This window comes from Suricata suricatta, chromosome 15 (genome assembly GCF_006229205.1).
Source record: "Suricata suricatta isolate VVHF042 chromosome 15, meerkat_22Aug2017_6uvM2_HiC, whole genome shotgun sequence".
In the NCBI taxonomy this organism is placed as follows: Eukaryota; Metazoa; Chordata; class Mammalia; order Carnivora; family Herpestidae; genus Suricata; species Suricata suricatta.
The window spans coordinates 7,604,747-7,626,845 of NC_043714.1; the positions used below are offsets into that span (position 1 = coordinate 7,604,747).

General features: G+C 46.4%; 1 protein-coding gene across 6 annotated transcripts in view; it reads left to right on the top strand.

Moving 5' to 3' along the window:
* Positions 1-22,099, top strand: part of LYN (LYN proto-oncogene, Src family tyrosine kinase) — an 85,789-nt gene that overhangs the window by 59,103 nt on the left and 4,587 nt on the right. For all 6 annotated transcript variants that reach the window (XM_029924057.1, XM_029924056.1, XM_029924059.1 and 3 more), the window contains exons 11-12: positions 13,714-13,867; positions 16,128-16,259. In XM_029924057.1, coding sequence (XP_029779917.1) covers positions 13,714-13,867; positions 16,128-16,259 — 286 coding nt within the window. The remainder of the gene's footprint in view (positions 1-13,713; positions 13,868-16,127; positions 16,260-22,099) is intronic.

The window sequence follows — 22,099 nt, forward strand, 5'->3', positions numbered from 1 at the left end:
GCTTTTGCTTCCTTCAGAGCCTGTTTGTAACGCTGTGGCCCGAGTGCTGCTTTGGAAACATAAATCAGATCAACCTCCTCCTCTCCTTGGCCTCCGGTTGCTCTTGGCCTCACTCAGAAGAAGAACAAAAGGCCCCAGAGTGGCTGTTTATTTGCCTGCACTGCTAGTCTTGTGGCGGATTATCTTTCAGAAGTTCCATCTTTTCCAAAAATGTTTCGTTCTTTTATTTGTGTGGAAGTCAGTGTTGCGGGATTTCACATACTTGTCTTATCATAAGAGTCACCTTGAGCCCTTGTTAAAAATCTGTAGATTTCTGGGTCCTTCTCTTGGATATCAGTAATTAAGGAACAGCGCTCAGGACGATCAGCAGGTGTCTTGGGCACTCGGTGAGTTCTGGAAAGCACTGCCATGGAGAATTTGCTGAGCTAAGCGAGTGATTGTTTTTCTAGGTCGTACACCTTCAGACGTACAGTTGGCCCTTGGACGACACAGGAGTTGGGGGCCCTGACTCCCTCCCCCACACAGTTGAAACTCTGTGTATAACTTTTGACTCCCCCCCAGGCGTAACTAGCCTTCCTGGTAACACAAAGTCAATGAACACGTAGCTGGTATGTTATATACAAATACATGTTTGTATTACAGTGAAGTAAACTAAAGAGAAAAGGTTATTAAGAAATTCATAAGGAGAATACATTGACAGTACTGTACTGTATTTATCAACAAAAAAAACCACGTAAAAGTGGGCCCATGCAGTTTGAACCTGTGTGGATCAAGGGTCAAGTGTACTGTTTCTTTTCCTTGTTGTGAAGCTCTGGCCAGTAGGGGGGACTTTATTTCTCTTCCTATTTTGGGTTTGTGAAGACCGGTAACTATTTCCTCCAGTCATTGAGCAGAGAAGAGTTCCAGCCAGTGAACAGAATACCTGACAGTACTTTCTCCTCAGATGCTCCCTTGCGGCTCCCTCCTCCCGCATCCTTAGGAAACGGAAGACAGGCGGGCGTGAGGCACCGCAGAGCGCAGACCCTCACCGGCTCCGTTCATAAACACAGCTCACTTTGGAAGCTTATTTCCAAAGGGCTACAGTATAAATAATGATTACAGTAACTCTGTCTCAGGTATACTTGGAATTTATCAGATCTCATTACAGACCTCTTCCAGTCTGTCCCAGGAAAAAGAAATCGGGGATTAATTCCAGAGCGAGAGCCCAGGCTTTGCCCGGGAATTCTTTGCACCCAGCCAAACTCAAGTTCTTTAAAGTGTGTTGTTGGAGTTGAAATACAGCACATACACCTTTGTGGTTTTTTGGGGGTTTTTTTTTTTCCAGTTCTTAGCTGTGTAACACCGGGGATGTCTGTGTGCCGATGTGCTCCTTTCTGTGCCCTGTTAGGAAGTAAACTCCATGGCCAGCGGGCAAGGATGCTGTTTGGTTGCCACACACCTAGACCAGGGCCAGGCTCCTAGCGGCCAGACTGGCTGAGTCTAAGTGGAAGACGGTCCTCAGGCTAGTGGAAGACCCTGCCTTAGAATGACATTGATCTTCATTCTTTTAATGGACTAAGAGTGTCATCTGGGTCCTTCCTCCTCATGAAGCTACAAGTGACCAGACCCTCGGTTACATTCCCAGCTGCTTCGGGTTAAGTTCGGGCATACACACGCATTGATGTGACCATCTAAATGTGAATGTGTACTCAGTGAATAATCTTGGAAGTCTTTCAGAGTTGATATAGCACAAAACAAGTGTTCATGCTCTGGGAAATTCTGGGAAAATGTGATCCATAAAGAATAGAGGTTGTTTTTCTTATTAGAAGTCAATGCAGGGGCACCTGGGTGGCCCAGTCATTTGAGCGCTCAGCTCTTGATTTTGGCTCATGTCATGATTTCATAGTTTATGAGTTTGAGCCCCACATCGGGCTCTGTGCTAACAGCTCAGAGTCTGCTTGGGATTCTCTCTCTCTCTTTCTCTCTGCCCTCTCCCCTATTCTCTCTCTCTCTCTCTCAAGATAAATAAATAATCATTAAAAAAAAATCAGTGCCTGTTTATGATAGAAATACTAAATATAAGTGAAAAAATAGCATTCGGACTCCATTTTCCTGTCATAAACATTTTTGTGTGTTCTTATGCTATATTTCAGTTTTATTTTACTTATTAAAGTAAATATTTATTAAAAATTTATTATTCGGTTTTTATTCATGATTTTTTTAAGCATTGCATTGATAATAGATTACAAAAGAAGAAAAGTCAAAGTAAAGTATACTCTAACTTGGAAACTAAAAACCTTATACCCCAATTCCTGGGTCCCAACTGTAACATGCCCATGGTGGGCGTGCCTCTCCGTCCCCCATGGAAACGCAGGACGTGTATCATGCTGCAATTCTTAAGCCAAGCTTAGTAGACCTTGGCTATTTTTGTATATCATTGTAGAATGATCCCCATCTTTCTTTCTTGAATTTTTTTTAAAGTTTGAGAGAGAGAGTACAAACAGGGGAGGGGCAGAAAGAGAGGGAGAGAAAGAATCCCAAGCCGGCTGTCAGCGCAGAGGCTTCTACAGGGCTCAGTCTCCAAATCTCGAGATTGTGACCCGAGCCAAAACAGCCGCATGCTTAACCGATTGAGCCCCGCAGGCACCACCTTCGCCAAGCTTCTATTGAGGTCGCTTCTCTCTGCTCCTGTGTACATGTCCTGTGATTTATGTAAGCATTGCCTTAGTAATGGACATCTGTGTTACTTTCCGGGAGGTTCTTTTGTTTGCTTTTCTTTTTATTGTAAGAAATGGTGTATGGTGAAGAGCCTTCTCTGCATGTTCGTATACTTGTACAAGTAAGTGTGTTTGAATGATAAATTGTAGGTTGTCCGGACTCCTGGGTGGTTCAGTTGGTTGAAATTTCATCTTTGGCTCAGGTCATGGTCTCCCGATTCATGAGTTAGAGCCCCACGTTGGGCTCTCTGTCAGCGCAAAGCCCGCCTTCAGATCCTCCCTTTATCCCTGTTCTCTCAAAAATAAATAAAACATTGGGGCGCCTGGGTGACTCAGTCAGTTGAGCGTCCAACTTCAGCTCAGGTCATGATCTCACGATTCGTGGGTTCAAGCCCCGCATCGGGCTCTGTGCTAACAGCTCAGAGCCTGCAGCCTGCTTTGGATTCTGTGTCTCCCTCTCTCTCTGACCCTCCCCTGCTTGCACTGTCTCTCTCTGTCTCTCAAAAATAAATTAAAAAATATTTTAAAAATTCTAAAAAACCATTAAAAATTAAATAAAATTAATTGTAGGTTGTAGCTCTACCAAAAGCATGTGTACATCTTAAATTTTGATAGTTATTCCTAAAAGTCTTTCCAAAGAAGGAGAGTATCTTTTGTTTCATCTCCTTGCCCAAACTTGGTATTGTTCATATTCTCTAATCCAAGCTGGTAGGTTAGATGTGGCATTCATTATTATAATGTGTTTATTTAACATGGATGAGGTCAGGCACCCTTTTCTCTATTTCTCCTTTGCAGTATATTTTTCTGGGAACTCTTTCTTTAAACCTTTTGCTCGTTGCTTCTATTAGCTCATTACCATCCATTTTAATTCTTTCTAATTATACATTAGATTTTTATTGTGTATGCTGTGCTGTTTTGTATGTATGGGACTATTGTAATTTTTCATTTTATTAAAAATTCTTCATAGACATGTATGTACCATTACAATATAATATTCTATTCCTATGATTATATCACGATTTCCTTAACATTCCCTCCATGTGGGTTAACATATGAGGAATCGCCAATGTTCCCTAATATGAATAACAATACAAAGCATTTCTGGGGACAGACCTTTACTTATTTTGTTTCCTTACCAAAGAATCCCTGCCCTTCCTCTGCCCGGTAGTCAGATAACAAGATCAGAATATAAATGTCTTTAAGTCTCTTGACATTCACAGCTTGTTTTCACTGAATGAAATTTGGCTTTTTTGGTTTATTTCAAGTTTTTATTTAAATTCTAGTTGGGGCGCTTGGGTGGTTCAGTCGGCTGAACGTCCGACTTTTGCTTAGGGCATGATCTCATGGTTTGTGGGTTGGAGCCACACATTGGGCTCTGTGCTGCCAGCTCAGAGCCTGGAGCCTGTTTCAGATTCTGTGTCTCCCCCCTCTCTCTCTGCCCCTTCCCAGCTTGCTCTCTGTCTCTCTTCCTCTCAAAAATAAACATTAAAAAAAATTTTTTAATTCTAGTTACACTGTGTCATTTCACCATTAGGAACCAAATCTGGACTTTGGTCTTTCTATTATTAATAATAGTAGTAGTAGTAGTAGTAGTAGTAGTAGTAATGAGAGTCATAATCTTACACTGAACATCTTCCCTTCTCCTTTCAATCTCATCCGGACTTTACCAGGTTGATACTAATGTCAGCACTATTTTGCAAAGTGGGAAACTTGAGGCTCACCCCCATTTTATGTAAACTCAAGTTGAGTCATTCTAAAGTTTATGACGCATCATCACAACTGTCCAACTATGTCCCGAGGCATCATCGTCGGTAATCTCTATTTCCTGCCAGTCCCTAGTTAGGTGTTCCCATCATGGCCAGGTTTATCTGGGCTGGATTGAGGAGCGGCCGAAGGGGAAGACGTGGTATGGGAGGAGCTCAGACTGCTTCCCAGTTTGGGTTGGTCCGGCCCAGGGGGTGCAAGGGCACTCTCATCTGGTACGTGAGCTGCACCCACAGGCGGGTGGGTGACGAGTGCGGTGCTGGCTGCTGTCCCTGCAGCAGAAAGCTTTTGCTGGGTTCTGGTCCTGCTTTCCTACAGTGGAGGCTTCCAGTATAGTTGGTATAGTTGGGGGGCAGAGGGGTAAAACATACGAAACATAAATCTTACAGGTTTGAGTGCACAGCCCAGTGGCAGTAAGTACATTCACAGTGCTGTGCAATCATTACCATCCACTTGCACAAGTTTGTCATTTTGGAAAAATAAAACTCTATGCCCATTAAACAACTCCCCATTCTCCCTCCCACCTGCCTTTTGCAGCCACCATTTTCCTTTCTGTCTCTATGAACTTGAATCTGACTACTTTCAGTCCATAATATGAGTGGAATCATACAGTATTTGCCCTTTCATGATTGGCTCAGTTTACTTAATATCCTCAAGGTTCATCCCTGATAGAGTGTGTGTCAACATGTCACTCCTTAAGGCTAAATATTCCGTTGTATGTACAGATACATTGTTTCTCCACTCACTCATCGGTGGACACTTGGGTTGCGTCTACCATTTGACTATTGTGAATAAAGCAGGGAGTAGGGGTGTACAAATATCCATTAGATATGGTACAAATATCTGCTTTTAACACACAGAAGTGGAATTGATGGATGACAGGACCATTCCATGTTTGTGTGGTAATAATTTTAGGTACATGATTGTACCACTTTACATTCCCACCAGCAGTGCACGAGGGTTCCAGATTTCTCCACATCCTCACCAACACTTGTCATTTTCTGGTTTTGGGTGTTTGGTTTTTGGGCTTGTGTGTGTGTGTGTATGTGTGTGTGTGTTTGTCCATCTTTGTATTACCCATTCTAATGGATGTGATGTAGTCTAATAAGTTTTTGCAAGAAAACATCTATGGGAATTAGTTGACAGATTGGTCTTCCTTTTTTGCTAAAGAAGGTGAATCTCCTGCATGGAAACTTACCGATTTGAATATGATTATTCAACGAAACTGTCTCTATGGAAATCATGTCTCCCTGAAACATCCTTGCATGTTGATTGAGTTGATTAAATTTTGAGCAGTCCCAGAAATCTTCTGAGCCCTCAGGTTGCATATGCCAAAATGCCCTCATCCTAGAGCTCTGATGGTAGTCCGACAGACTGCAAACTTGAACTTGGCCACTTTTTAAATTTTCTAGTTGTTTTTATTTTATATCTCTTCTCCTTCCTTTTACCTGCTTGTGAGCAGTTCACTATTTGTACCTCATGGTAACAGAAGATGCCAGTCTGGATGAATGGTTAAGAGTGCAGGTACTAGGACCAGCCAGACTTGGATTAAGATCCAAGTTTATCCAAGAAAAAATGACCTTCTCCAACACTCAGCTTCCTCATCTTTACCACAAATATCGCCTGCCTTGTGGACTTGTTTTAAGGAGTATAAATGCTTAGCCAGATACCTTGGCAGAGTAAGCAGTCCGTGCCTGGTATCTATAATCATCACCGCCATTATAAAAGGAAAAGACTTCATTATTTCTTAGCAGTTTTGCTTGAAAGAGAAGAATAAAGAAGAACATTATAGTAACCAAATGAAGCTAAAACAAAATTTCTAGGAAATGTTGACCCAAAACCCAGCAAAGAATGAGCTCTGTGCCCCATCCCTTCCTCTATCCAAACTGCACAGTAAAGACCATAGGAACCCAGTATGGAAAGATCAATGAATATTAATAAAGTGTTTCTATAAAACTCTCAAGGCTATCAGACACATGCTGCCATATTTGGAGTCCAAAGGAGAGACCTGTGTTCTCGCTTAAGCTTTCTTTTCGAGAGCTTTCTGTTGTCTTTAGGTTCTGTTTTTGTCATTAAATGGTCTTTAGATCAGTTGGGATTGACTCCAGCAGCATTTTCTTATAAGGACCCTTCAGACTGTAGGTTTTACCCAGTTGCTACTGGTTTGTCCCATGCCAGCTTGTTAATACTATTATCATCATTTCACTGGCTCCCTAGGGCTTTTGAAAGCAATTAATTATTCGAATTTTATGTTTCCCAAGTATAGGAGGGAAATGCCTATCTAAAGAATGAAGTTACCGATGCCTAGTAGGACAGGTAGAGCATAAGAAAACCAGACCCTGGATGCTCTCCTGCCTTTTCGCAGTTTTCTGGCTTCATTTCTCTCATTGCTGGTCTAGATGACAAATGTTTTCCAGCCAGCCAATTCTAAGACAGGTTGTATTTTCAGTTCCAGTTTCTCATTTAGGCTGGAATTTCCTGGGGCAGATTTTAGCTTTGCTTGAGAGATCACACCGAGTCCCTCAATTAGGCTCCTTCCATTCCTTTGTTCCCTCCATCATCTGATTCAAATGCGGGCTTCTCATTAAAATAAAAAATGACTCACTGAGCCAGAGAGCTTGTTGCTTGCCAATTTCTCAGGAAAGTGATAATAATGAGGATGAACCGGACCCCGGAGCAAGACTTCCAGAGCAGGGCCATCCCACAAACCTTTGTTATCCGTCCAAAGCATCGCTCAGATTCTCTGCTGAAAGCAGCCCAGTGTGTGTGCCCAGCAGACCATCCATTGAGCACAGGCTTGGGAAGGCCCGCTGGAGGCTCAGAGCCTGTGACTAGAGGGAGCCTGCTGGGTGGGTGGCGGAGGGGGAGGAGGCACCAGTACTGTGTGGGTGCTGGGTTGACAGGCTTCTGATGGGGCTTCTAAGAAAAACAGGAAAAGATGAGTGACCTCTGGGGTCATCGCTAGCCAGGAAAGTCGCTGGTAAGGATTATTTGAGCTCTGCTTTGGTATGTAAAAACATAATTGAGATTTTTTTGTCCCCCTCCAGAGTTGTAGTTCACATAAAATAAGCCCATCTCATATTGACCCAAAGTCTGTGGTCGTTAGGTATTTCCTGCCCCAAGCAGATCTGTACTGAGAGTTGGTCACTGCAACTCACTTCTCCATTGGATGATGGAGGCCGTGGGTCACTGAGAGGGCGGGAGCCATATTGCCTTCCTCAGAGCAGCCCGGGCAGGGGTGTGGGAGGCAGGTCTGCTGAGCTGCCTGCAGCGTTTACTCCTCATTCGGGGAAGAGGAGCACAGACTTTACCTGAATGTTAATGTTAGACAGGAATTTAAAAACGAGTGAGCTCAGCTCAAATGTGTCTGAAAAGTTTGGTGTGATTTCCAACCGTGTCCGCTGGAAAAAAAAAATGTATTTGCAAAGTAAATAGGACTCTAGATTTTGTGTTCTGTCCCCACTTTGCATATGTGCGTTATATGTGCTTGTGTGCAGTAGAGAATGATGAGCAGAGGCTGCTAGCGTTCTGAAAACTCGCCGTGTGCTTGTACTGTATTTGTGTGTGTACATGTGCGTCGGTAGAATCACATCCGTAGACATGGCTATACCAGAACAGACACACGTTGACCGCATTGCCCTGTAGAGTGTGCCCGTAAGGACCCTCCGAGGTCCTGGGTGAGGATCTGAAACCCACCCCTAGTCCAGCTCACCCGCCAGGCCACACAGCCGGGTCACCTCCCCTTGCAAAGACATGGCGCCTTCTGATTTGTTGTGGGCCCGGGAGGGTGCATTGGTTGGGAGGGATGACACTTTCTATTTCACACCAGCAGCAAAATAGGCAGGCCAGTGTGTTTGGAGTCAGAACATTTGATAACACCTTCCTTCCCTGGTTGCACGTGTATTTTTAGCCCCTTCATTTCCGCCACGTTTGAAGCTGATCGGCAGACACCAGCCAATTTGGGCACTGATGACAAATTTCTTTTCTTCTAACAACACATTCAAAGGGCCTCTCTGAAAAACTTGCACTGATGGGACCGATTTAGCACCTGCCCTTTACCTCGGGAAATGGCATTTTCAATATCGCCCCCGTGCCTAGAACTTTCACCAGGGACAAGATGCCTGGAATTTCGCCAGAGCCCATCTGGGTTACTGGCCCAGGCTGGGATCCCAGGGGGTCGCTCCCTTACTTAATAATTCCTCTCTGCCCTCCCAGGACAGCAGAGCATGATGCGCGCGCGCGCACACACACACACACACACACACACACACACACACACACACCCCAAAGGCAGAAACATCACCATCATATATTTCCACTGAAGGTACAAAAACAGGAACCAAGAAATGTACATTTGTCATGCTATTTGAGCTGAAGAGCATGAGAAATGCAAAGCACACCCAAACCTAAATCAGTTAGCTTCAAACCAGGAGCATGAAAACATCACTAACATTATCTTCTTATGTGACTGTTCTCATTTTAGATAATGGGGGTGCTTTTTATTTCAAATTTCCAGTGGCTTCATGCCCAGACTCTGTAATACTGCGTTGGGAATTGGTGCGTGGACGGAAGAGACATCTTTAATTACTTTAGCCTCAGCAGGAGGTCTGCAGAATTGAGGTCTTCTCATGTTAGTACATCGCCGGGCCTGACGTGAGGCTGCCATAGTCCAGAACAAAGACAGTCTCTTCATCTGATTTGAAACATAAAGATCAAATCAGAGGTGCCATGGTGGCTCAGTCAGTTAAGTGTCTGTCCCTTGACTTTGGCTCAGGTCATGATCTCATGGTTCATGGGTGTGAGCCTTGCTTCGGGCTCCGTCCTGATAGCACAGAGCCTGCTTGGGATTCTCTCTGTCTCTTTTTCTCTATGCGCTGCCCCCCCCACAAAATAAATAAAGAAACTTAAGTAAATAAGATCAAGTCCATTTCCCAAATCCACTAAGTAATGGCCCAGCCCCAGAACCGTGATCTAGAAGGAGAGAGGACGTGAGACTGAAGGAGTTGTCCCTGAGTAGTAGGAAAATCAGAAGCTCAAGACACATGTTTTGAGCTATTGACGGACTAGGACCTCAGCCAGGCATTCCCAGCGCTCTGTCATCTGGCCCTGAACCTTACCCAGCTCCTACGTGACACCTCCCTCCTGGCCCAGATCCTTTCCCTCTGGCCACGCACAGCTTGTTCCTTCTGGTTGCTCAAGCTGAGCTGTGCGGGACCATCTTTTCCCCGGCATTGAGGACAGCAATCCGCATGCAAGGCTGTAGGTAATGTGTTGAGACCAAGAGCGCATTCCAATCCGTAGAGAACTTTGAATCTTTAAATAGCTTATGTTTAAAAGCAGATGATAGCATACGTACTTCTGCAACTTTAACGTGTGTGCAGGTCACCCGGAGATCGTGTTCCAATTCAGATTCTAGACGAAGAAACCAGGGTCAGAATCCGAAATGCCATGCTTCTCACTAGTTCCCAGATGATGTTAAGGCTGCTCCTAGCCCGAGGGCCACACTTAGTGTCACAAGGGCCTAGAGTGTTTCTCCACCTGGACCCGAGGCCCCACTACTATAGATTCAGGCTTAACTGGGTGAGGCTGAGACCTAGGTAGGGGTCGTATGAAAAAAATTTTTAATGTCTGTTTATTTTTGAGAGAGAGAGAAACAGAGTATGAGCAGGGAAGGGAGAGAGAGGAAGACACAGAATCTGAAGCAGGCTCCAGGCTCTGAGCTGTCAGCACAGAGCCTGATGTGGGGCTCAAACCCACAAACTACGAGATCTTCACCTGAGCTAAAATCAGATGCTTTAACTGACTGAACCACCCAGGTGCCCCTAGAGGCACAACCAAAGTTAAGAAATACTAGCCCAGGGGCACCTGGGTGACTTAGTCAGTTGAGCATCTGGCTTCAGCTCAGGTCATGATCCCTCAGTTTGTGGGATCGAGCCCCGCATCAGGCTCATTGCTGTCAGCTCAGATCCTGCTTCAGATCCTCTGCGCGCCCCCGTCTCTGTCCCCTTCCCTGCTCATGCACACACTCTCTTAAACATAAATAAATATTAAGAAAATGAATTTTGAAGCACATCCTAGCATAGTGGCTAAACATTAACTGCTAAATGCACATAAGGGAAATTAAATGTACTTCCAAACCATTGCACTAACCTGCAATGTGACTCTGGGAAAGAAGTTTCCTTTCAGCCTCCTTAAAATCCCAAGGGCAACGATAATTATGGCTTTTTTTTTTTTTTTAGTAACATATAGGTCATCAGAATCTGTCACCAAGAATAAGAGAGATGTGGATACTTGCTGCCATGTCCTAGAGGCCGTGTCCATGCAGCCAGCACACATCCGGGTGGGTCAGTCGCTTCCCTGGAGGGGTGTTGGGTTCCCCAGGACTACCGCCAACTTTAAGTGCAGGCCCAAGTTGAGACTGTAGCCAGCTTCAGCTCTTTGGACTTCCTGACCCAGTTTGCATACAGCTGCTGGAATGTTCAAGAAGGGCCCACGAACTGGAGTGTGCACACCCCACGCCTGCCCTGAGACATTTATATTTCTGCAGGGCTTGTGGGTAAGCAGCAGAGAACCCTGGGAGGGAGGAGCAGAGTTGGGAGTGTGCGGCTTCCTAGAGGAAGTCACATCGCCAGTTGAGGCCTTCCGAAGACATTGGCCAGGCCGGAGCGCCAGGAGTGAATGTGCCCAGCAGAGGAGACGGGACAGGAGCTGGTCGTGGTGGGGAGGCAGGAGGGCCGAGGAGGGGCCAGGTCACCCAGGGCCTCAGCAGCGGAGCCACAGCGTGCAGACACTGGCTTGCGGCTAGCTTCCCGCAGGGAGTGACCTAGCTGGACTTGCACAGAGGACAAAACCGTTCACTTCCGTCAGGGCTGCAGTCGTCTGGGCCATCGCCAAGCAGGGCTCCTGTACCTGGGTCTTCTCCACTTTACCTACACAGTCAAGGGCCTCGCATCTGCTAATTATTAGATGCCAGACTTGTGTGGCCCCCGAAAATACCATCTGCCAAATTCCTGCAGCTGCATGCCAGTGACCTAGTATTCTGGGAATACCAAAGCACTTTCTGTGGCTCTGAGAAGTTTGGGGACAAGGTTGAAGGTTCTGGGAGATAGAAGTGAAGGCAGAAAAGATACAAGGTGTGGCTTCTGCCCTGGAGGTATTTACTGTCTGGCAGGTACAACCTGATAAACACGTGAACCAGCTTGAAAAGAAAGGGCTCTAATCAATAGTGCAGATGGGTTGGTACCAGGTGGCCACTGACGGTGGGGTGGGGTGGGGTGGGGTGGGACCAGACCTGTGGCAGAGTAGAGAGAAGGCCCGTTGGGAGAAGGTAAACCCAGGGATTGGCCCACGTTGGGGGGTGCGGGGAGGGGAGCATTCCAGGCGAGGGTCCAGGAGAAGCATAGCCAGTAACAAGGAGTAACACCTTTGCCAAGCGGCACGGCCCTGCTGAAGGGGGTTCAACTGAGTGGATGAGGAGGGAAAGTCAGTCCCTCCGAGCTGAGACTCCTGGAATTCAAAATAGAATCCAGAAGGTGTTCATTCCTATGTGATGTGATCCTAATTAGAGCTTTCCCTCTGTCCACCAGATACAGCTCCTGCCTCCCTGCCTCCTACCTCCCTCCTTCTTTCCTTCTTCCCTCCTTCCTTCCTCCCTCCTTCATTCCTTCAGTCTCTTTTCCCCTCCTAATTTCATTTGGTCCTTCCTTCTCCCTCCCTCCTTCCTTCCCTCCTAACTTCATTCTTTCCTTCCTTCTTCCTCCCTCCCTCCCTCCCTCCCTTCACCCCCTTTATCAATCTCTCTCCCTCCCTTCCTTTCCTCCTTCCTTCCTTCTGTCCATCCTTAATCTTTGACTCTTTCCTTCCTTTCTTCCAGATCCTTATCCTTATAATTTGGTGATGTTTTCCCCTAAACATCTCACGTGGATTTCCTTAAAAACCAAGTTTTCCCACAAGCCATGAGTAGCAGTTTCACCTCCCTGACTTTATGGTTTTATTTACATCTTTGCTGCTTTCCTGCTAGAGTGCTTTGTTGTCCAGGTGACTCTGGTCACCCTGGACCCACGTGCCGGGAGAGCTTGGAGAACCAGTTCTGTGGGCTGTCTTCACCTGACAGCAAGGAGGCTGCTGACCCAGGACATCCTGTTCTTGATACCACCACCCCCCCCCCCCCCCCCCCCAGCAATTACTTGTCTGAGCTTGGCGCTTCCCCCAGCTCTGTTTTCTCATCTGAAACACTGGGATAATGACATGCGTGTATTTATGGGCAAGAATTTAGTGGAGATCTTAAAAAGATCCCCCACACATTAGAAATGTCAAGACACGTGACTATGTCAGACATCACTTTGAGATGCGATCACTATTGACGGGGTTTTGGGGGTGCTGGTGGGGTTCAGAGCTGATGGCCAAGAAAGAATTCTTGAAGACACCGTTGGTGCCGAAAGGATTTTATTAAGACATGGGGACAGGACCCTGGGGTCGTGCAGAATGGCCCCTTATACACTGTGGAGTTGGGGGAGGTGAAGTCAAGAGAAAGTTTCTTAAAGGGATTTCTATTTGCTAAAGAGGATGAAGGATTAGGGGAGGCCTAGCTACTGTCAGCTGAAGTAGTTTTTCCCTTTAGCAAAGCATTAGCATTAAGAGATTAGGCTATTGGTGAGATTTTTGTAAACTGCTGGAGAAGGCTATCAGTTTAACCATTTGTTTCCTGTTCTTTCCTTTGTTCGTAGGCAGCCAGGAGTGCCTGACGAATATCACAGAATATCACACATCCGTGGGGGGGGGGGGGGCAGGGTGCTGGCTGGTGCCTGGCCCTCAGCTTGCCTTAGGGTCCCTTATCAGCTATCTTTGGAGATTGGGAGTGAGGTCAGTTCTTTTAGAAAGGAGTCCAAATAGCAATTGTAATTTATCTACTGTATTTATTTGTTTATGTGAGAGAGAGAAAGAGACAGAGAGTGAGCAGAGGAGGGGCAGAGACAGAGAATCCCAAGCAGGCTCTGTACTGTCAGCACAGAGCCCAACGTGGGGCTTGAACCCACAAGTTGTGAGATCCTGACTTGAGCCAAAACCGAGAGTCGGGCTCTTAACTGACTTAGCCTCCCAGGTGCCCCCTACCCACTGGTTTCAAGTTTTGAACAATCAGAATAACATACATGAAAAGATTCCAGGAATGTGTTAAGTTTTTTTTGGTTTTCCGTGATGGTCCTCGGGGATATGTTACCCTACGTGGAAAATGAGAGCCCTTTTCTGTTTTCAGATAGCAGAGGGAATGGCGTACATCGAGAGGAAGAACTACATTCACCGAGACCTGCGGGCAGCAAACGTCCTGGTGTCTGAGTCCCTCATGTGCAAGATCGCGGATTTTGGGCTTGCCCGCGTGATCGAGGACAATGAGTACACCGCCAGGGAAGGTAAGCGGTCCTGCCGGCTTCAGCTCTTTGTTATTTAGGTTTATTTTGCTTCTGTCTCTCTCTCTTTTGGTTTTTAACAAAGCAATTACAAGAGTCATCATGTTTGAAAAAGAATTCCTGGGGCACGTGGGTGGATCAGTCAGTTAAGCATCTGATTTCGGCTCAGGTCATGATCTCTTGGTTTGTGGGCTCAATCCCCGCGTCGGGCTCTGTGCTGACAGCTCAGAGCCTGGGGCCTGCTTCGGATTCTGTGTCTCTCTCTCTCTCTGCCCCTCCCCCAAAACAATGAATAAACAATAAAAAAAAAAAGAACTCCTTTGGTAAAATATTCAAAATGTTCTGTAATTTCTGTTTGTGGGTCTAAGAATTAGTTTTTAAAATTACTCTCCCGATTAACTCCACATACCGTGTATAAGGTTTATAGATGTTGTTTGTATTTCACTTAAGCAAAGGAAAACAAAGAGACTTGGCAAAAGCGAAATTCTTTGTGGGTATTTGTGTGTTCGAGCTGTTTGCGCGGACAAGGAAGCACGCTCTCCTTCCCTATAGAGAAAACGTTTGTGACCATAATTCCATATCCTGTATTCGGGCCTTTTGATTCCTGATGAAGACCTCGAAATTCTCCCACACAGAGAAGTCCGTGCTGCAAAAACACACCCCTTTATTTAACCATGTTCCGTATGGTCCACATATTGAAATGCACAGAGAAGTGTCGGCGCCCGGTCGCTGGCGCCTGGACTGTGGCTGTGATCGCCTCTCCGGGTCGGTCACAGAAGGTCTGAGGACCCTGATGGCCTCACTCATGAAAGTTGAGTGCATTTCTTTGCCGAGCCAAGCACTCCCTTGACATTCCTAAAACATATTAAACAGGGGCTATTTGCCTGTAAGCACACGCATGCCATTTCTAGAAGATGTTACTGGATTTCTAGAGGCGCGTTGAGAAGAGTGTGTCCTGTGGCCACATGGTTCCGGTGGCTCTCCTCTTAGGTCGGGTGACAACTCGTCCTCAGCGGAAAGGCAGGAGACGTAATAAGCCAAGTTGTTACATTACCGTTACTATTCCTACCGTCTAGGTCAGGCCGCGGGGAGGCTCAGCAGCTCTAAGGCCTCATAGTAAGTGGGAGAGCCGAGAATCGAACCCACGAGACGAGCCTCAGAGTACACCAGCTGGAGTATAGTCCACGGGTTTTGTTGAGTTTGACGGCACCGCTGTCTCACAGAAAGAGCTAACTGCTCTCATGAGACGGCAGCGTGGCGCAGAGAGCCTGGGTTCTAGAATTAAATAGTAGCCGTTGCAGGGCAACAGTGCGGTTTACCTCGTGTCAGCATTCACCCTGTGCCAAGCGCGCAGATCAACCCCGTTGACTGGCACCAACCTTGGGGACGTCCCGTCTCCTCAGTTCATAGGTGGAGATGCCAAGGAGACCTAAAGGCAGTGAGCGGCTTGCCAGGGTCACACCAAGTTGGAAACAGCAGACCCGGCATTCAAAGCAGGCTGTGCCGTGCAGGATAGACGCCCCCACCCAGTCACCCTGTCCCCCGCTTTCCCCCGGTGCTGCCCAGCGCTGTGCGGTGAATCACAACGGTGAGCACCCTGCACCTGTACGTAGCACCTAGCTGTTCCACGGGGCCGTCTGGTGTCCTTGTTCCTGTTCTGATTTCCCACTTGGGGCTGACACCACAAGGAATTCCAGAATCCTGGTGTCGTTACTGCTTCTCTCTGGGCAGACCGCTCTGCTCCTCAGTTCCTAAAAGTAGAAATGTTTGCAATGAGCAAATGAAGGCAGCAGACCCTAACATTTGGAGTAGTTCCTACAATTCCGATTGGTATGGGTTTACCGAGACTGTCCGCCAGGCTGCGCACGTCAGGAGGTATTCAGAGTCCATATAACATGGCGTGCGTGCAGTGGAGAACGTCGGGACCTCGCAGATACATGCTTTAGAGGCCGGAGTCAAGGGACAGGCATGTGAGCAAAGAGTAAATGCCTTTACGTTCCATGTCACGTTCGTTTGTTTAAAGGGGGCTCGTTATGATGTCTCCGGGAGGGTACACAGGAACTTTGCTTCTCACAAGGGGAATGCCCGAAGCGGACACGGTGAGTTGGGGGGGGGGGGGGGGCGACTGTTTTCAGTATAACGTTTTGTACTGTTTTGTACTGTGTACGTGCATTATCTATTCAAAAGAAATCATTTGGGCCGTGTGCCCATGACTTTTTTGTTTTAGCTCAGCGGCCCAAGTAACATAAGTCTTCTCCCGTAGGTGCCAAATTCCCCATCAAGTGGACAGCTCCGGAAGCCATCAACTTTGGGTGTTTCACAATTAAGTCTGACGTGTGGTCCTTCGGAATTCTCCTGTATGAGATCGTCACCTACGGGAAAATCCCCTACCCAGGTATCATTTACTTACTGATTTCCATTCAAGTAGTTGGTATGAGAAATCAAAAAGCCAAATGGCGGGAGGCATAAAAAAAGAAGCCCAAATCCAGAGATTAAGAATAAGCCCTTTGCACTAGAACTTGATTGTGACTATCTTTAGTGGAAAATGTCCTAAAATGGGCTTAGACGCTTCTCTGCCTTCTCATTTGAATGCATATTCTGTTTTTTAGAAACATTTTTAATATTCTATTTTATTTTTTGAGAGACAGAGTGCAAGCAGGGGAGGGGCAGAGAGAGAGGGAGACACAGAATCCAAAGCAGGCTCCAGACTCTGAGCTGTCAGCACAGAGCCCAATGTGGGGCTTGAACCCATTAACCCTAGATCATGACCTGAACCAAAGCCAGACGCTTAACTGACTGAGCCACCCAGGCGCCCTTCCCTTTGTTTTTCTAATTAATTCCACCACTTAATGCCTGGTTAGATGAAGGCGCCCCTCCTGGGCCGTTCACCTGACAGAGGAAGAAACAGACCTAACGGTTAGCAATGCTTTTTGGTTAGTTTAGAAACACAGGTCACATTGTGTAAAGTACTTTGGAGTCCCGACCTCTTCCGGAAAGAACCGCCTCAGTGAAAGATCTTTCCAGTCTGGACCTTACTGACTGTGAGGACATCCATCCTGTGTCTCTAGCTGCCCGACCCCTGAAGGCCTTGCAGCCACACTGAGCCAGTCCGTCCTCCCGGGCTCCGGGCCCAGAAGATGCAGGAAGGAGAATGTCTTCCAAAACCTCCACGTTCCTGTGCATGTTTGGCTTTTTACGAAATTGATGGTCTGATGAACTTAAAGTTAAATCTTTAATGTTTAAATCATTCCCTCATTCAAAACATATCAGAGGGTGCCGTGCACCCTCGAGGTGCCCAGATGCGGCAGTCACAGCCCCTGCGACTGAGAGCTGATGTCCTAGCAGGAAGAGATTGGTAAGAGTCAGACTGTCAGAGGGCGCAGTGCGCTGTGGAGTGGTTTACAGATGAGTGGGGGAGGGGGGCAGCTGGCGATGTGCTGTCATCCTGGTAGCAACAGGGACTCAGCAATTTGAGGAGGGAGCCTCAGGGGAAACAGCCCTGTGGTTTAGGTCCCAGTATTTGCTGGATGAATGAATGAGTGAATGAATGACATGCTTAGCCCATTTAACGGCTAGATAGACACCATGCTATGGATGAGGAAAACGTGTGCACAGAGTAGCACTGTGGCCCTCGCGCTCCTGGTCACCCTCAGTGCTGTTTCAGACGAGCCATAGAGAAGTCGGGGACCAGCGGACCAGGAAGGGCAGAGCCCTCAGGTGGCGGGCGACAGTCCCATGAAATCCTTCTCGTGCCAACATTTCGTATTCGAACTGCCACCTGCTCTAGATGCCAAAGTGAATGAAGACACTACTGGAAGATAGGGGGAAATTTTTAAAATTTATTTTGAGAGATTGAGACGGTATGATGGGGCGGGGCAGAGAGAGAGGGAAAGAGAATCCCAAGCAGGCTCCGGGCTGCCAGGGCAGAGCCCTACTTGGGGCTCAAACTCATGAAACTGCAAGACTGGGACCTGAGCCAAAACCCAGAGTCATTTGCTTAACCAACTGAGCCACCCAGATGCCCCAGGAAAATCTTCTGGATCAGTCCTGTTAGCTGACATTATGTATCTATAATCTATATCTATGTCTATATAGAGTGTAGATTACATGTATAATCTGATGTCTGATCAGATCAACATTCAACTTCATAAAACAATGTGTGATACGTAGGACATGCTCCACAGAGACACACAGGCGACGCCCGTGAGGCTCGGAGGGCACGCCAGCCCAGAACTGACGCCCTAGCTGTCACGGAGCTGCTTCTGACCCCAGGCCTGGGCGCCTCCCGAATACCTTGTTCTCCTGCACTGTGATCGGTGCGCAGGATTTTAAAATGTTTAGGGGAAGGAAATCATTAAAAATGATTTAAAGAAAAAAGGGAAGGAAGGAAGAGGAGGGGAGGGGGAGGGGGAAGGGGAGGGGAAGTAGGAAAATGGTGGGAAAAATATACCGTAGGACCAATCAGGAAGCACTGACTGGGCTCTTCCCCCAGAGAGCTTGTTGCTAGTAAGGACAGGGGGTGTGAGGTACCGTCAGGAGCTCTGGATTGAGGAGGTATTCTGGTCACGAGAGCTGCCCGTGATGAGAACCTCCAGCGTTAGGAGACGGGAGCAGAACTGAACAATCCTATTTACCTGAATATCAGCGCACTTGGCTCACAGCGCGGAAATTGGTGAATATTGCCAACCCAGACCGTATCCATCACTGCTATAAAACCGCTGTGGGAGAGACCCCACCGATAACTGAGTTATCTGGGCATGTTTTCTTTACCTGGAAGAGTGCTGGAGATGCTTTTCTTTTCTTTTTTTTTTCTTTTTTTTTTTGTTAAGGGGTTTACAAAGCATATGCCTAGGTTTGTAAACTAATGGGGATAAGAGGAAAAGAGGGAACAAAAAGGAGATCAGGAAGTCAGATACAGAGTGAACTCGTATTTTAAAAGAAATGAAAGGCAGAGCACCTGGGTGGCACAGCTGGTTAAGTGTCCAACTTTGGTTCAGGTCATGATCTCGCAGTTCATGAGTTCGAGCCCCGCGTAGGGCTCTGTGCGGCCAGCATAGAGCCTGCTTCAGATTCTGTGTCTCCTTCTCTTTCTGCCCTTCCCGTGCTCACACACTCTCTCTTTCTCTCTCTCTCTCAAAAACAAACATTAATAAAAAAAATTAAATAAAAGACTAAAAAGTGAAATATACCAAAATGCTACCATCCTTGGGCAGTGAAAAAATAGGTCCTGTTAATTTTCTTCTTGATAAACTCCTGACATTTCTCATTTTTTAAAAATTATGTCTTTATTAAATATTTCAATTCTTGCTCAACTAATATATGTGCCCCCCAAAACTCAGGCAATATGAAAAGACTTCTCATGAGAAATTGCCTCCCTGGCCTCATGCTCCTCAAGGACATTTACTTTCACAAATTTTAGTTATTTATTCTAATATTTGCTGCTCAGAATTCAAAATTGTATACTCATAGTAGTCTCTCTTAAGTAAAAATATTTCCCCATTTTCCTTATCACTGAGTAAGACCATGGTCACATGGTTCTAAATTCAAGACCCACAAAGAAGTATATGGTGGAAGTGCGGCACCTTTCATTCCTAGCCTCCAGCCACACAACCTTCCTTGCCCCCCTTACCCTCATAGGAACCATTATTATCAATTTCTGCTGAACTGAACAGGGGCATTCTAGAAATATTCATGCTCGTACAATTAGAGGTGTACCAAATACTGTGCCAAAGGTGCCAGAACTGTGATCCCCAACATAGAACAAGCTTCTGGGAATAAGAGAATAAAGGATAGAACTTTGTCAGTAAAAGTTACCTATCAAAATTCTAATCGTCACATACTAAATACGGAATAGATGGTAGGAGTGTCATTTCCCATTTGCAGTTCTCTGTGTTGAAATAGATACACTGAGGAGGGACATCGAAAACCACGAGCTTCTGTGTCCACCAAATATAATTCAGGGAAGGTCTTTTTCTTAACACGCCTCTTAGAAAAAGGCTTTTGTACCTATTAATCATATTTTGGGCAAATCCCCCAAATGCTTTGTTTTCAATTACTATTAGTCCATTTCAACAATTTTCTGTTGTGCTTTAAATTTCTTAGCCCCCCCTATACTCAGAGCCGTGAGGAATGGTTTTGGTCAAGCATTCTCTTGTTCTCATTGATGAGTGAGCACTGAATACTAAAGACAGCTTATCAAGGTCATGAAAATTTGAGTCATCAGAATTGATACTCTGTTTCTAATTCACACTTAGGACTTTTCCCAAATGGGACTTTTTCTTGAGAGACTCACGACCTAAATAAAGTGAAATCACTATGTAACTACTGTTCTCAGATTTGCTTCTATTGTGAATGTTAGAACGGCAAACCTCTCACCTAGAACGTTAAACAAATTCCTTCCTGGAGTCTATCTCCTCCGTGGTTCGGCCAAAGCAGATGGCCTTCTGATCCCTTCCTGGGTCTTGGATCCCGTTTTTTTCTATGGAAGAGCCCAGGATCTCTCTACATCCCTGCAATTTCCTTGGTCATTATTATGTTTCGCTGGGTAATTGTTTGTCCTTTCTATTTGGAACTGTGTAGCCATAAATTCTGGGAAATCTTCATATATAGCTTCCTTGAAACTGTCTTCTGCCCCATTTTCTGTTCTCTGTCTGGATCATGTAGTTAGGTCGAGTCTCCTGTCTGTTCGAAGGCTTTATCTTCTCCCCCCCCCCCCACTTTGATGAGGTGTCTTATGGGAGCGAGGGTCTGTGGTGGTCTGGGCTTACTTGCCAGCACCCTCCTGGGACAGTGTCTTCAGGTCTGTTTTCAGGGAACATTTAGTTTTTTCAGAAGAGAATCTTCCAGCCTTGCCCTCAGCATTCTGGAGGTGCAATGGTAGGGGGGCAGGGGGCTCAGTGTCTTCTGCTGTTGTTTGTGGTTGTACTGTTTTATTGTAGTAAAATAGACACAGGGCAAGATTTGCCACAGTAACCACGTTCAAGTGTGACAGTGAGCACACTCACACTGTCGTGTGTCCACCACTCCCCGTCATTTTTCATCATCCTGAACTGAAGCCATAATAAGTCCCCAGCCTCCAGCAAGCTCTATTTTACGTTCCGTCTCTATGAGTCTGACAACCCCCGGTCCCTCCTATATATGAGATCCTGCAGTGTTTGCCCTCTCGCGTCCAGCTTGTGTCTTCAGGGTTCGCTCAGGTTAACGGTGTGTGTCCGAGGGTCTCATTCTCCCATCCGCAGCCTTTCTTCTGACTCCTTCAGCCTGCACTTGACCCCCACCTCTACCAGGGCTGGCCTTCCTACGCGTGGGACTTGTTGCCTTCAGTTTCTCCAGCATTAATGTGAGCCACCTGCCAGGCAGGCTCGGGGTACAGTCTGTCTGCAGCCGCCAACCTCACCCTTGCGTGAGTGTGCGTCGTCCACATCCCTGCTCTTGGTTCGGACCGCTTTTGCCCCCAGGGCACAGGCATCCCTGGTTTCACCAAATGCGGAACCAAAGTCTCTATTTCTTGTCCTCCTTGTATTTTAGGATAAATTAAAGGTGTGAAAAGGGGGTGGGGCAAGAGATCCTTCCGACTTTGCCTCAGGTCATGATCTCACAGTTCGTGGGTTTGAGCCCCGAGTCGGGCTCTGTGCTGACAGCTAGCTCAGAGCCTGGAGCCTGCTTTGGATTCTGTGTCTTTTTCTCTCTCTGCTCCTCCTCTATTCACACTCTGTCTCTTTCTGTCTCTCAAAAATAAATAGGTGTAAAAAAAATAATAAAATAAAAAATTAGTAAAAAAGATCCTTACTTCACTATCTTAAAAGCAAACTATAATCCTATTTATATATGAATTTTCTAAAGAAAATAGAGGGGCTCTTGTGGTTGGTAATGTGTTTTGCTTTGCACTTACAAAGAAAAGGAAGGTTTGAAAATGACAAAGTTTTCTGAAGCATCATGTTTTTCCTGGCTGTTTCTTTCCTTTTTTTTTTTATTGTTGATTCACTTTTGAGAGACAGAGACAGAGTGCGAGCAGGGGAGGGGCAGAGAGAGAGGGAGACACAGAATACAAAGCAGGCTCCAGGCTCTGAGCCCTACATGGGGCTTGATCTCATGAACCGCAAGATCATGTCCTGAGCTGAAGTCGGATGCTTAACTGACTGAGCCACTCAGGTGCCCCATTCCTGGCTGTTTCTTACCAGACACGTCCAGCACATGAATTGGAATCAGGGAATTCAGCTTTAAATGCTCACCTTG